Source organism: Aphelocoma coerulescens, chromosome 3 (genome assembly GCF_041296385.1).
Source record: "Aphelocoma coerulescens isolate FSJ_1873_10779 chromosome 3, UR_Acoe_1.0, whole genome shotgun sequence".
In the NCBI taxonomy this organism is placed as follows: domain Eukaryota; kingdom Metazoa; phylum Chordata; class Aves; order Passeriformes; family Corvidae; genus Aphelocoma; species Aphelocoma coerulescens.
This window is the reverse complement of record NC_091016.1, coordinates 39,512,311-39,527,424: the sequence shown is the minus strand read 5'-3', so window position 1 is coordinate 39,527,424 and position 15,114 is coordinate 39,512,311. Positions and strand designations below refer to the sequence as shown.

At 46.7% G+C, this 15,114-nt stretch overlaps 1 protein-coding gene across 2 annotated transcripts; it reads right to left on the bottom strand.

Annotated features, from left to right (window-relative positions):
• Window positions 1-14: 14 nt before the first annotated feature.
• Window positions 15-12,823, bottom strand: CCDC167 (coiled-coil domain containing 167). Of its 2 annotated transcripts, none has more exons than XM_069009844.1 (4): window positions 12,746-12,823; window positions 5,426-5,520; window positions 3,000-3,052; window positions 15-875 (listed from the first exon to the last, which is right to left on the bottom strand). In XM_069009844.1, exons 1-4 carry the CDS (start codon window positions 12,782-12,784, stop codon window positions 772-774), a joined length of 291 nt encoding a protein of 96 aa, XP_068865945.1. In that variant the 5' UTR covers window positions 12,785-12,823; the 3' UTR covers window positions 15-771. The 2 variants fall into 2 exon arrangements, with proteins under 2 accessions (XP_068865945.1, XP_068865946.1); XM_069009845.1 differs by lacking the exon at window positions 15-875 and adding an exon at window positions 882-1,127.
• Between the last annotated feature and the right edge of the window lie 2,291 nt (window positions 12,824-15,114).

The following is a 15,114-nucleotide window of genomic DNA, read 5'->3' as shown; positions in this document are numbered from 1 at the left end:
AACAAATCAGGAAATTAAAAGGGCAAAAGTCAAAATAAATTTATTTTATTTAAAGCTACAGAAGCACTTCCATCTCTGGGGGTTGATAGTAAATTCTCTTCTGCAAGCACTGATTCTCAAAGGCACAAAATGGCTGCCAAGCTCTTACACACTGGAGAGGTAGGCAGATCTTCTCACAGCCCAGGCACCCAGATCGCAGTGTGGATGCTACCTGCTTGCAGAGATACCTACATCCTATCTGCTTTTGTGGAGGTAGGATTCCTTTGATCCTGGAAGTCAGGGTGGAGGAGGAAGCATCTTTAGCTCCACTCTGGGAACATATAAAATCACAGTACCTACAGATTACCCTTTGAATCAAGGGCTTGGTCCCTTCAGTTTATCACTGTGTCACAGGAGCCAAGAAGATGGTGGGTATTCCACCTGGGCTGGGCAGAAAGTGCACCTGTCTGTGATTACAAAGATCGTCTTCAAAAGGGAGAATGTACTGCCTTCCTGGATCAGGCTGGATGGTCCTGACTGTGTTTTGGGCAAGATGGCACCACCTTGAGCTCTGCTTGACCTGATTTCCAAGCACAAGCGTGCTGTGATTTCTGGTTTGTCTCCTGTCCTCGATTTGCAGAGAAAATCTTCCCTACCACAAGGCTTGGAGACAACAAACAAGAACAGCAATTTGAAATGCTGATCCTCACCCTTGGGGGAAGCACAAGGGTGAGAGGAGGAAGAGCTCCTTTCAGGAGTCATTTGTGGAGCAGGGAGAATTCTTGAGTGCAATCACATTGTCCAGCAGGCGTAAATAAGAGCAATCAGCAATGCCATGGCCACAGCAAGGGCAGCATTCTTGCGGTTTTCCTTACGAAGCACACTCAGTTCTTTCTCTGGGAAACAAACAGAAGACTTGCCTGTGAAGGTTCTTCATGTTGCAGCTGCATCTCCTTTCAAAACTCCCTTAGAAGCACAAAACTACCTTGGCCACAGGCAAAAATTTTGGGAGCAGTATGCAAAGCTGCCAATTATAGGATATGCTGAATGGGAAGTAACTACCCAAACTAGCAGGAACCCTTTCATTTGCTCTCATCCTGGCACTCGTCGTAGCTGTGCTTGGGAATACTTCAGTGCCAGACCAGTTCCTGTTGGCAAATAACATTGCTGTAGGCATCTACTAAGGACAGACTGTGTCACTAGAATAATTGTTTGTTCCCTAAGAGAATGAAGGACACAGGAGGGCAGAGAGCTATTTCTGCTATCTTCTACATGTAACAGTGTGGTAGCTCCTTCTAGTGCTAAAATTTAAATACAATTGTGGCCACCTTTGAATGTCATAGAATCTGTTGCTTACACCTCAGAAGGATCAGTGTGGAAAAGGTCTGAACCTGGACACTCTTATTCTCTTGGGGTCTGAAGCTTTTTAGAGATAGGTTGCTTTCCCTCACCCCCTGCTTTACATAAGAACCACAGATGCAGAGAGAGGAAGACAGTGGCTACTTCAAGTGTGGAGTCTTGCCAATCTCCATTTCTGTCTGGTTTCCTTTACCAAAGATGAGAACCCCACTCTTGCTAGTTCTGTTCTACAAAACTTTGCTGGCTGGTACAGGCAAGCAGTGAGGCCTCCAGCCTTACACACTGCATGGCCAAACAGAAGTAAGTGTTTGGCAGGCAGGGTTGGGTGTGGACTGTCTCCAGAGAGAGACTGCTTTTGTTGCGGAGTTCATCTGCAGTGACTGCACAGGTTACTGCCTCTACAGTTTGCACAAGCAGCCTCCAGCAGTTCCCCAAGTGGCGTTGGTAATCAAAACAGACTTTCAGCTGTTCTTTCTGCCCCCGTTCTTCATCTAATACAAGCATTCTCATGCAACCACAGAGCAATCTGCTTTAATCTGCAAGACCACAAAGGAGATGACAGGGTCACATAAACTCATGCACAGCAGTGCCAGCTTAAACTGATGCTGGCAATGCCATTGTCAGCAGCTGCAGTTCATGGCCTCCAGTGCATCAGCTGGAATAAGGAAAGATTTAATCAGAGGCCATAGCAGTGATGTCACCATTAGGTGAGGCTGTTGCTGCTGTCTGAGCTGCTGTCAGACTGCTCTGCTGATGCCAGCAGGGATGGCTGACTGCTAGCTGGTAAAAGGGTGGCAGCAATTTTCAGTCTTCTGCTGTCTCTAGTGGTAGGCCCTTAGGGAGCAGCTTTCAGGCTGTTTAAAGTAAATGTTAGTCTTCTGGAAACAGTCCTCTAACATGAGTTATAATTACAAATTTGCTGGCCATACCCCAGCTTTCAATGCTCTAGACCTAAAAGAATACTTGTGCCTCTTCCCCTTGTGTGAGCTCTGCTGCCTGCACAGCTGCAGAGTACTGCCAAGCAGATAACACACTGATCAATACCAGGAGCCTGATGATGTCCCAAGCAGCATCTCTAGTGGACTGGAAGTGCTGTCAAGTGTGGTATCTCAGAGGGACTCTCTAACTGTCTATAGCAGGACTTGCATCAAGGAAAGACCCTGGCTCTCTAGAACTGCAGGTAGCACATCAGTGTGAATTGCTATGCTCTTGTGCTGAGTGGCCTCATAAATTGATGCAGTAAGAACCTTCCCCAAGGAAGGTATGCTTTGCTACATTCCTGATAGCACTTACCTTCTTGCCTAGCAAGCCTCTATTAGGGAAAAAAAAAAAAAAGGTTGGGGGTAGGGATGTTAAAAGCTACTTGAGCCAATCTGTTAGCTATGATTATCTAAAGACTGGTAATTTGGGGTCTGTGGAAGGGGCATTTTCTCCCCTTCATTAGCTGATGCTTGTTTTTTTTCCCTATGGTAGTACAGCTCAAGTAGGAGGATGCAGCCTCCTGTTATAGTATGCTGACTACATCTCCATTAGTCTAGCTCCCTTTGGTTGAAGCTAAATTCAAAGGCAGAAGTCAGAGGTGGCAGGAGCTTGAAGACAAAGCTAAGCTGCAGCACTGATCCCATCCTGCCCAGAGGGACCATTTTTAATGAAGCTCTTACCATAGTTGTCAGCTTTGGTCATTAGTAAGTTTCTCTCTCTCTCCAGTGACTTTCTGTAATGAGAAGAGGAGTTCATTACCTGCGAGGCACAACACAGCCTATTTCTTTGCTTACATGATGGAAGAGAGACTGTCCCCACTGCTGGGGATATCTGCTCACAGAATGAGCCCCTCACCCCTCCCTGTGGAAGGGTGACAGTTTAGAAGTACCCAGTTGTGCAAGAGAAGAGATGCAGCATTTTAGATTATTTTTTCCTTCCCCCAAACTGCTTCCTATCTCTCCTTTCAGGAGAGCAGTGTAGGCAAGCAGCTAGAAAGGGCTCTTGGATCAGTCCCCTCCTCTAGTTCCCCCCAGGTGAGGCAGGAAGTTCTGACACAACTGTGGGATGAGGTGGGGTCCCTATATGCTCTCTGGAGGATCCTGCCCCTCCATCACATCTGGCTTAGTGCTGGAACAGTAATTCTTCTCACCATTTGAAGCTGGGATCCCTCTGTCAGAGGTATCCAATTTACAGAAATTGGTGAACTCAAAGAAACAAGCTGAATCCAAGCCCAGTACCAACCAGTTATTAGACTTAAGACTCATAATAACAGTAAAGACTAAGTCAGGCCAACCCAGCCCTTGTCTTAAACTGCACAAGATAATTAATTGATATACAGTATAAAATATAAACCCAAAACAAAATTCCTGAAAGCAGCAGTTTCCATTATGGCAGTGAGGACACAGTCAGTCTTTTCAGACTGTGCACATAAATAAACATGCACTAACAAATTATCTCCTCATTCAGAGAAGGCAGCAAGTGTACCAGAGTTTGTTGTTCCCCTTGGGGCACAGCAAGAACAACCTGTAGGAGGAAAGAGATCCAAATCTATGTGTACAGCTAGTTAAGGGAGGGCAAGAAAGCAAGCTACGTCAGGAGCAGCAGGAGAGGAAAGGGCTCTTAAAGAAAACTGGGGAAAGGCAAGGTGGAGAGCAGCCAGGAGGAAGTGAGAAGATAGATTTACCAACATGACTGAGCTGCTACTTAGAAACTTGCCTTGTGAAGAGAGTCAAGGGAAGCAGCTTTGAGAATGAGACATGAAGAAACCATGACAACTGAACTTCAAAGTGGGAAAGCAGAGCTCCTCTTTGTGTGCTACGCACCGAATTGATAATTTTGATCACGGTACCTTCCCTCCAGGGTTTTTCAAAGGGTCTGGGATAGGACAATGGAAGTTCTGTTTCTATTTCCATAGAAGCTGTAAAATTCATAGGAGGCCCCAAGAATCCCAATTCATAATTCTTTGCTCTAGGCCCTATATTTCAGACAGAAACCATTAAATATCCCATCCTGTCAAGTTATCATAACTGTAGGTTTAGCTGTTGGCCACCTAAGTACCAGATAAAGAATACAGACAGTAAACAAGGAGAATTTAGGCCAGAAAAGGATTGCTGAGATGAGAGCAGGAGGAGACAGGACCCTGTCTAAATATGGAGGGGGATATAAAACTCCTGTAAAGGAGGACGGGGGAGTGCAAAGGAGAGTTTAACAAAGAAGTTAAAGTGAGCCTGGTAAGTATCAGGGGATGGAGACATCACTATTGCTATGATCATTTCTAATGGGGTTCTAGAGGACAGTATTGTAGAGCAAGCACCAGGATCATCAGTAGTACTCCCTGGGCCTGTGATTGAGCTTCCCAGCCTTTTTTTGCTAGGAGCAGAGCAGTAGGATGCTAGTGACTGAAAAAATGTCCTCAAGCAGAGAGATTTGAGAATCAAGTGGGAGACCTAAGATCTCTTGCTTCATACTCAAGAGCAGGTTCTGCCTGTGTTTGCTACAAAAAAGTCCAGGCCAAAGTCCTTGCTTGAGTCCCATCTCTAGAAGCCAACAGTTGCTGCCTCTATAGCAGCCACAGATTTCAGGAGAATTGTCCCTCTTAGCTTTCCCAAGAAAAAACAGTGTGTCAATACATCCAGACACTATGGCAACGCAGGCACAGATATTTTCCCTCAGCTGCTTCTGCAGCTGGATCTCAGCCTGGTTTGGCCCTCAGCAGTAGTTGCTGCACATCTCTCTGATTGAACTTGGGTGCCTTCAGCAAGGCTTGAGCAGCAGCATGCAGAAAACCTTTGCCAGACTCACAGAGCAGGTTGGTAACAGGCCAGGAGCCAGGTCTGCAAATGAACTGGCAAGTTTGAGGCACTACTTGTCTGGTTGTGGCACAGGCTGGAGTCAGGCTGTTAATAAATTACAGCTCTCTCTCTATATTATTGCACTTCTCACAGGGGCAAGTTCCCCAAGAAAGCTCCAAGCTGGGGGAGAAGAGTCTTGTCATGGGGAAATCACACATTCCAACCCCTTCAAGAGCCCTTGCTTGGTCCTACAGCAGGATGGCAGCTAGCTGAAGTGCACAGACAGAGCTGTGAAAGGAGCTGGTCAGCAGTACCTTCCTTCGGGGCTGAGCTTCTCCCTGCGCAGCTTAAGATCCACCTCTTCCATGCTCTGTCTGCAGCGTGCCAGCTTCTCCTCCAATCCATCAATCTGAAAAACACACACCAGTCACTGTCATTTCTTCTCCCAGCTTACAAGGGACCATTCCCACTCAGATGGTGGCAGCTTAGCCACTCCACCTTCTTCCTTCCCAAATCAAGGGAAGAACCCTGTATCTCTGTAGAGATCACAACACAGAGAGCTCATCATCTCCCAGATCAGCCTGTATTCTAGCCCAGATAACGGTAACATCATCATCCCAGACACACCCAAGCCACCCCTGACACTGCCTAGTGTGTGGCTGGCCAACACCCTTTTGCTAGGATCTGATCCTGTTCCAGGCTGGTCTAGTTTCTTTGCGTGCAGGTCCACAAGCAAAGGTGTGATCTAAGGTATCTTTATATAATTAGAGGATAAAAAGAGAGACACTGGCCTAAACCAAAGCCTGAAGGACAATGTCTTCATTTAGCCCTGTGAACGGATGTAGAAATTCATGGGATGTGACTACAAAGCACCCTCAGCTGTCTGGTTGGATGAAGAGGGAACAAAGGGATACCTACAGTCTCTTACCCAACTAAATCTACAACAGCAGCAGGAATCTGCACAGTATGCTTGAGAGCATTTGCCACTGCCTCCTTCAACCTGTACCAAGTGTTGGCAGCAACATGCTTCTGTGCAGAAAAACATTGGTTAGCTCATTGTGTCTCTTCATCAAGTATCCCAACAGCCTGAGTCTTCCTGTGGAGGGGAGTAACCACAGAGGGTTGATTTCCTTGTGTGCAAACAGACTGCCCAGGAGGGAATCCTACCATGGGCGACAGTTCTGGGAATTATTCCTCTCTTCTGCCTGGCAACCACAGTGTAGACATCTTGAGGAAAACTTTGTCTTTCAACCTTGCTTCCAGCAGGGAACCAATGGGACTAATCAGGTAATAGAAACACAACAACCTGGCCTGAAAGAAAACAGCCTCGGTGCACTGAGGTGGCAGTGACCTCTCTTTTGAGCTACTTAGTGCAACACTCCTGCTGTGCCTGGTTCTCCAGGGAAGGCCAAAGCTGGCAGCATGGCCTCTCTGTGGTGGGAGCGTTCATCAGACGCTCCCTCGAGCAGAGTCCTGGTTAAAGGTGGAATGAGCTGCCTGGACACCAGCCTCAGAGACAGCCCAGAGCACAAACACACTCATAAACAGTAATAAGGGAAACAAAATCAAAGGCAGAGATCCCTAATTATTGCTGCTTTGGGATCAGCTCTGTTCTGATCAGCTCCTGTTAATGAGCTCATTAACAATCTCACACCTTCTGCTCAGGAAAGGCAGGCAAGCATTATAACTAAGCAGGACGAGAGAGAAGAGGCTTGACATAACGCAGACCATGAAAAGAAGTTTAACCAGTCAGTTAAATAGGCTGGAAGGAGCATAGCAGAGCTGGGGAGGGGGACACATACTGGAAAGCTCAAATAAATCTTTGATTTATCAGATAGCAATTTCAAAGTCCTGGGTTACTAGGCAACTCTGCCAGTGCTGTTGAGATGCCAAACTCCCCAGAGGCACATGCACAGCTTCCTGAGCCCAAGGGGAGCACCAAGGCATATCACCTGATCCCAAAGCTCAGGGAATAGCACTTCTGTGTTTGCCTGGGTGAGGGTAATTGTCCTCCTCCATTCCCAGCTGTGCCAGTTAAGAATGTTAGCTCCAGCTGCTCATTGCTATGTCATCCACTACAACTCAGTCAGCATGATGCATTGCCCCAGTCTGCTTCAGGGCCAAGGAAGGACTTCACCCAGGCCAGCTCTGACCACACTTATCAGCAAGTTAATTCAATAGCAGAGTGCAGTAGAACAGAGGTGGGGTGTTGGTCCAGCCAAATTTAAGAATTACCATCTCCCTCACCAGTTCCTACCATTTGCAAATGGCTGTTTCTGTTCCCTTAGCTGTTGGAAACCCTTCCATGCACACACAGCAACAGATGCTTAGGGTGTGTTAGCTGGCTCCTCCTTAGCCAGTTAACTTATTACAGTGCACCATGGCTGCTCTGGATATACATTTAAAAATACTGCTAAATAATATGTTAATGAATTAATTAGTCAGCTGCCAACACCACCACTAAATTATCCATGCCACTGCACTCCTATCCTCTCCTCCAGAACTGCTCCTCCTGCTCAGTTTGCAGTTGCTGTCGCTAGTACATTCTCTGCCCATACTTCTCTCATTCATAAGACTTAACAAGAGTATATTCTGCTCAACTTTGTCAGTGCTTTGACTTTCTGCTGACTAAAAATCTCCAGATTCCACATAATACTTTAAAGTTTCAACTGGTTTTACTGCTCTTAAATCAAAACCCAAGTTTGGGTCCCCTGCTGGAGAGCAATAATTTGTTAATAAACCACATGCCCTAAAACTGCACCATCAGCTGTGCTGAGCTGGGGGCACAAGGGACAAAAACTAAACCGGAAAAAAAAAAAAGGCAAGGAAGGAGGAACAGATTGCTGAATGAACAAAATACTTTTCTTTCAGAATCTCACTATTTCTTTTCTTCTGGCTAGTCTGGGTTATTAGGGGTTCTAAGAAAGGACAAGAGTGAGGATTCACAGATGCTATCCATTCACTGTGCCCCAGTTTTCCCACTTATAATTTAAGACAATATAATCTGCTTCCTGAAGGCAGCTCATTTGAGTAAGAAGCCTCAGACATTGACCCAAACTATGGGCAGAGCACTATCTTGGTATGTCAGTGCCATTGCCTTGCTTGGCATTTAGGATCTGTTCCTGGAAGCTGGAGTCTCTTGCCAACTCAGCCATCCAGGTAACTCTTCACTGCAGGATGGAAGACAGAAACAGAAAATAAGCACAGGGAAAAATCAGAGTAATGCCTGGGAACTACTGATTACTCTCTGGGCTGCTGAGGAAACTCCTAGGGGGGGCCATAGTCCGCAAAACTGTAGCACAAGAAACTCGGTAGAGCTTTGGCATCATTCCCTGCTGCAGCTAGCTCTCCAGGACAGCCATCCTAGAAGCAGGTGCTTCTACCTGAGCTTGCTGTGGATGGAAAGCTCTCCCTCCTACTAAATAACACATGAGGTTAGTTGGTGCATGTACCTGGGCCCACTGGAAGCCCGCAGGAAAACAAAGAGCCAAGCTCGCTTAGCTGAACCACCCGTGCACTTCACACTGCCTTATCTTTTTAGTGGCAATCTCAGCACAGTGCCTCCTAAGTTGCAAAGATGAACCCTTCCTCCTTTCAGCTCTCCTTTCCTTGAAGGGGATCCTCGGGGACAGAGCTGAAATGCAGCAAGTAGAAAGCTCACATGACAACTCCTCGGGTTCACACAGATGGTAGCAGGGACACAGGACTTCATTCACAGCAACATCTTTAAGTAGTTCCAGTTAAAAATGGGGAGTGAAACGTGCTTCACATCCAGGCAGCAGATCTGAGCACACAGAGCTGCCCTTCTGAAGCTCCTCAGGAGACACTCCAGAAAGTCAAGTCCCAGCAGCTTTGGATGCACTCAGGGATCTAAGACCAGATGCCTCCTTGGCTCCACAGGTATGACAAGGCATTCAGGTATTTTTGTTGAATTCTGGCAACACTTGCTCGTGATCTGGAAACCTTTTTAAACCAGAGAGACCTGGAATGGATTTCAATCCAAACTGACTCACATGCTTATTACAGATTCCATTTGTTGGGACCATCTTGGGCAGGGAGCCCGAAATGCCTCACATAAAGGCAGAGACAAAGAAGTGAAAAAGAAGCAGCTTTGCTGATAGAATTGAGCTGGATCTCATTTAATACATTTTGTAATGAATTAATGAAAGCTTTCTTTCCAGCAGAAAGGCTAAAAGCGCTTTTCAAGAACTGGCTTCCACCCTCTGTTTTTATGAATTCCCTAATTAAGATACTGGCAAAGAGCCATATCACACATTCGTCGACATCCAACAGCATTAGGTAATGAGGTTTTTGTCTTCTGACCCTCATAAAACAGATCAAAGCCAACTGAAGAGGTGAGGGCAAAGAAAAAACCCTTTCCTGAGCAGTCTTTACATGCCTTGTCACCTGCCAGCACACTTGAACCGTTCTTTCATGGAAGAATTAATGGTTCCTGCATCCACAAATTTGGCTGGATTATTAAAATCAGTCCAGCAGAGACAAATTTTGTTTAAATTCAAGTGCTAACTTGCAGTTCATGGACACGCTTCCATTTTCTCCATGCTCTTGGAATAATTTTGCATGCTGGAAAATCATTTCACAGACATTCCGCCCACAGCATGCTTGGAAATATTTACCAGATAAGCTACTAACAGCAGAGGATGATCCACCAGCAAAGTCCAAGATGACTCCTGCAGAACAACCCTGTGTGTTGCTAAAGGAGAAAAGGCTGGATCCTACCTACACCTCCTCCTTCAGCCTTGCAGGGACCATCTCGTTAGTCGGGGGTCCTGCCTGAGCCCAGAGCAGGATCGCACACAGACCTGACCCACAGATTTTTGAAAACTTCAGTAAGAACAGCTTTAGTGAGTAAAAACTCTGTTGGCCTTTTCCCTACTCTTTATGCTCTGTCATAGACACTGATCAGGCATTGCCCTGTCAGAAGCAGCAACACATGTAACAATACTTTCTACAAACACACACCTGACATTTTGCAGCCCTGGTACTGCCCGAGTGCAAGGTGTTCTCCTTGCATTTAATGCCCTTTTCTGCCTCAGTGATTTTTTTTCAGTTGTTGCCTGAGCCCCACATATATTTTTAATGGCTACAACATCCTCTGGCAAGAAGTCTCACAGCAGATTATGGGAAAAACCAACCCCTCCTGTTTGTTCTGAGCTTGTCAGCTGCTGGTTTCATTTGATAGCCCTAATTTTGTATTGATAGCATATGTTTGTTTAAAGCCACAAATAGCATGCAGAGGATATAGACCTATATTGGGTCCCTTGCAGTCATGTTTTCCAACTTAAAAGGACCTGGAATGCTTGGTAGTTTCTTGCATAGTTTTCCACACCTTTGGTCATCCATATCATTCTATTGAATTAATTCCATTTTCACAATTTTGGTACAAAATGGACCAGTCTTGCCAGTTTCATTTTCCTGCTGAGTGTCCTCAAGAAAGTCCTATGCAGTTCAGCATTGTCAATAGGGCTGCCTATCAAAAGGCTAGAGCTATATGAAAGGAGAAGTGGCATGAACTTGAACCACCACAACATTATGGAGACACATTTACATCTGTTTAAACCAGATCATATCAATTACATCTGCAATTTGTAAGTGCAAGCTAATCTGATAAGTGTCCATATAGAAAATTGCATTCATTTAGCATCATGACTTCAGTTAAACAAGCATGACTCTGCCTAGATGAGGCCTTTCAAAGCTAGTCATGCATCACTCATTTGAAAAGTTTTCTTTACAATCCTAACAGCTCAGAAGGTAGTACTGAACAGAATAAAAGTTTAAATTATGAAACAAGTAACTTGGTCCTCATGCAAACTGAAACACAGCCCTCTCTTCCTGTGGCTTAAAGGGAGATTTTTCTTTCTTCCTCCATAACTCCTCTTCATTACTGTTCTCATCACTGCAAGTGAAAAGAATTTTATCTTGTAGTAGTGTCTTTGCACTAAGAGATTTTCACCTGTAACACACCAAAAAAGAGTAGTTCTACAATCCTTTCAAAATGAGTATGTTCCATGATGAAAACTTCTAAAAAAATCCCCCCAAACTAATCAAAAGTTACTACAATTCCTCAAACACTTTGCAAGAATTTTCTGTGGCACCTAAAAATCAGTCCCTTTTCCTTCTGTGAACAGCAGGTTCCTAACAGGCTGAGCCTTTTTGCCACCTCTCTTTTTGTGAGGTAGACCTTACCATCTCTACTCTTCTTGTCTGCCACCTCTCAAACCACAACCACAAAAGTTTGCTATTCAACTCTCCCTGCCAGGCTCACCAAAGGAAGCTTGGACAGTCAGCACACCCCTCTGGACTCCCTTTGGTGGTTATATTTGGGTTAGAGTGCCCAGAACTGTTTGCCTAATGGAAGTCTAACCAATGAAACAGACCAGAAAACTATAAACCGAGCTTCCACTCCACACAGCAGGATGAGAGGAGATCTCATCAATACATATCTTAAAGGTGGGTGTCAAGAGGATGGTGCCAGACTCTTTTCAGTGGTGCCCAGCAACAGGATGAGGAGCCATAAACTAAAACACAGGAAGTTCCACATCAACACAAGGAAGAACTTTCCACTGAAGGTGGCAGAGCACTGGAACAGGCTGCTCAGGAGGGCTGTGGGGTCTCCCTCTGCAGACATTCAAAATCTACCCGGTTATGTTCCTGTGTGACCTGCTCTAGGTAACCCTGCCTTGGCAAGGGGCTTAGATGAGATGATATCCAGAGGTCCCTTCCAGCCCACAGGATTCTGTGACACTCACCTTTATATTACTAGCTGATGACACATATATGACAAGCCCTGCCATTTCCCTGGCCTTTCTATTCTGGTCACCTTGGTCTGTTGTGCATGAAAAGGCTTCAGGACAGAGAAGTGAGCAGTGAGATTCACTGAATCAATTCTGCCCCATTTCAGCTATTTGTGAGGAACGTTCAGGATTTCTGTCCCCACATGAGCCACAACCCATGGACTTGAACTATGGGCTCTCCACTGCCTCCTCCAAGTCAGTCCAGACAGCACTGTTCAGTGCAGGAGCCAGAAGGATGTATGCTTCAGAGACCTTAACTAACACGACTCAGTTTGTTAACAGAAATACAAATTTTCAACAGAGCTTACCAGCAGCCCCCCTGCCACCCAGGAGATTACAGAATGGGTAAGGTTTGAAGGGACCACAGTGGGTCATCTGCTCCAACCTCCCTGCTCAAGAAGAGTCATTCTTGAGCACATGGCACAGGTGGAATCTCCAGTGAGGGAGAGAAAGACAAAACGCCCAAGCACAACAATAAAAAAGCAGCTTTAGAAGGGAGGCATACTCTTAAAACCCAGCCTTTCCCCTTTCTCCTCGGTGTGATTCACAGACCCCTCACACTCTGGTTCACCACTGGGCTCCTCTCAAGAAGCAGCAGCACACGGCTGACTTCCAGCGCCGCACACACACCGGGCTGGGGGCCAGGGCCCGCCGTAGCACCCCCACGGGCACACACACACACCGCCCCTCGCGGCGCTGGCTCAAGGGCTCGGCGGGAGCAAGGACACCACGTGCCATCGTTCAAGGCCGACATTAAAGACGTGGCTCCGAGCCCCCCGCTAGCCCGGCCGCGACAGCGGCCACCGCCCACCGCCTCACCTCCCAGGCCACGCTCGGGCCCGCTCGCCGCCTGCCCATGGTCCGGCCCCGCCCGGCCGCGCATGCGCAGAGCCGCCCCGCGCGCCACCGCCCTGGTGCGGAGCCGCGCTGTGGGGCGGGTGGGTGCCATCTTGGGGAGGGCGGTGCTGCCCGCCCGCTCCGACGGGGCCACTGGCCCCAGCGCTGGGTCTGGCCCTGTGAGCACTCTCGGCGTGGTTCCGACACAGCCGAGGGCGAGCTGCAGCCAGAGCGGTGCCTCCCGCGTTGTGCTGCCCGCATCCTGCTCTGCCCTGTCTAGTGGTATCGGATGAGGGATGGCTGGGGGAGCCAGCAGGCTGGGAAGCTGAGGTGGGACTTCTTGGTCATGCCTGGTCTTGGCTCTCCACCCCTCAGAGACCCCGGCTCCCTCGGGTGCTGTCAGTCTGGGCAGATCTGAAGTGGTCAGTTAGTTTTCCCGCAAGCGGAGCCAGCGCATTCCTGGCCACTCCAGACCAGGTCTTGTAGTGCTGGGTATCGGGGATCTCTCAGGGAGAAGGCAGCCTCGGAAACACAAGGCAAACCCAGGACGGCTGCTTTGCAGTTGTTAGGATAACAGAATTTTTTTGGACATCAGGAGGAATTTCTTCACAGAAAGTGTTGTCAAACATTGGACAGGCTGCCCAGGGAGGTGGTGAAGTCACCATCCCTGGAGGTGTTTAGGAAAAGATGACGTGGAACACAGTGTCATGGTCTCGTTGACATGGTGGTGTTCCATCACAGGTTGGATTCAATGGTCTCAGAGGTCTTTTCCAACCTAATTGATTCTGTTCTTGTGTCATTCAGGTTGTCCTTGGGGCTTCCTACTCAAACACTAGCTTTGTGCTAAAGCAGCTGAGGAAAAGCTGGCTGTGTGATCTACCTGGAGACAGCACTTTGTGCATGCCAGCCAGTTCATTCTAAGATGCTAATCATGATGTTACATATGCATGACAGCTCTTGTTCTGACCAAGAAAGCTTTTTATGAAACACTGCTATCTTGTATTTAAAAAAAAAGCAAAAAAAAAAGCAACACCACTGAAATGCATCTGTCTTCAGGGTAGGACATGGCTGCTACATGAGAGAGCAGCAGAGCTATTTGTGGGCAAAAAAGGAAGGCTAGGCAGCAGCAACGTTTATTAGACATACAGACTGAAGTTTCATTTTGACTAAATACCCTCTGCTGACTGAAATTTTGCTAGAATAGCGGGAGTGCAGATGCCTGTCGTAGAAGCAGTGATAATACTGATAACTAATTAGTGTGTTTCATCTTTCTTTCAAACACCCCCCTTTCCCCCCCCCCCTTCACTTTTACTATGTGAGGTGGCATGTGTTGGTAACAGCATCACTCTCATGTCTGGAGAAATGAGGGACAGCTGTACTCTTTTCTGCTTCCCAATGTGGTACTTGACTCCATGTAACAGAGTCTATGCTTCTGAACCCAAAGGAGCCAGAACTCCCACCTCCAAATGGAGACACTGTGAGATAACTGCTTTCCAAGCAGAAACAGCTCAGTCAGAAGGCAATAAAGAAGCTGAGTAGGACCCAGCCAGCAGCCCTGGGGGGGAAGCACAGCACCAGGGGGAGGGAGAAAATGTAAAAGAGGGAGAATGTTATTTTTTTCCCCTCTTAGACAGAAGACTTGATTAGTGAGTGTAAATACAATCTAAAAATGCATAGAGGTTTGAAGAAACCCATCTGTTACGGTTTACAATTGGCTGAAATAGCCATTACTTCAACAGAAAGCATTTTCTCCTTCACAAAGGTGAGTATTGATTCAGGGGAGGACTGTCAATTCTCACATACACTTTGCCACAGAGAGACGAATGTACACTATTTTGCGGGTAGATGGCTGTGACCTTTGTTGTCACATCTTTTGGGAAGACAGAAAAGGGGAACTGGTTCCTCCCTCACAAGCAAAACCACCATTCCCACCATTGCAAGCAGCAGTTTTCAATTCGTGTATTAGTCCTCCTGGCACTCCTGAATCCATCAAGCTGATAACCTGATTATGCCTGTTATCTGATCTTGTGTCTCCTGGTTCTGCCCTCAGCTGACACCTTCTCTTCATCCATCCCTGTTACGTCTTCATTTCCTATGTAACGTCATTCTTGTCATCTACGTGCTAAGGCAAGAAAGAAAAACTGTTCCTTTTCTTCTGCAAATTTATAGTATTTTCCTTCTTGAAACCTGAAGAAGAGATCTGGAAGTTTTTCACATGCAATGACATCAGCTTCTGTGTTTTAAAATATCCATGGACATGAGTATGAATTTGAACTACTCTGTGTCAAGCAGCTGCTACTGCCAACATGCATATCTAAGCTGGAAATCAAAAGTTTTTAACTTTGAGAGCA

Bases quoted from the DNA above. Each gene is read 5' to 3' on its own strand.
- CCDC167 (XM_069009844.1), bottom strand. From the start codon at position 12,784: ATGGGCAGGCGGCGAGCGGGCCCGAGCGTGGCCTGGGAG. The intron at 5,521-12,745 runs GTGAGGCGGTGG...TGTGTTTTTCAG, and splicing joins GCCCGAGCGTGGCCTGGGAG to ATTGATGGATTGGAGGAGAA. The intron at 3,053-5,425 runs GTACTGCTGACC...TTCTCATTACAG, and splicing joins AAGCTCAGCCCCGAAGGAAG to AAAGTCACTGGAGAGAGAGA.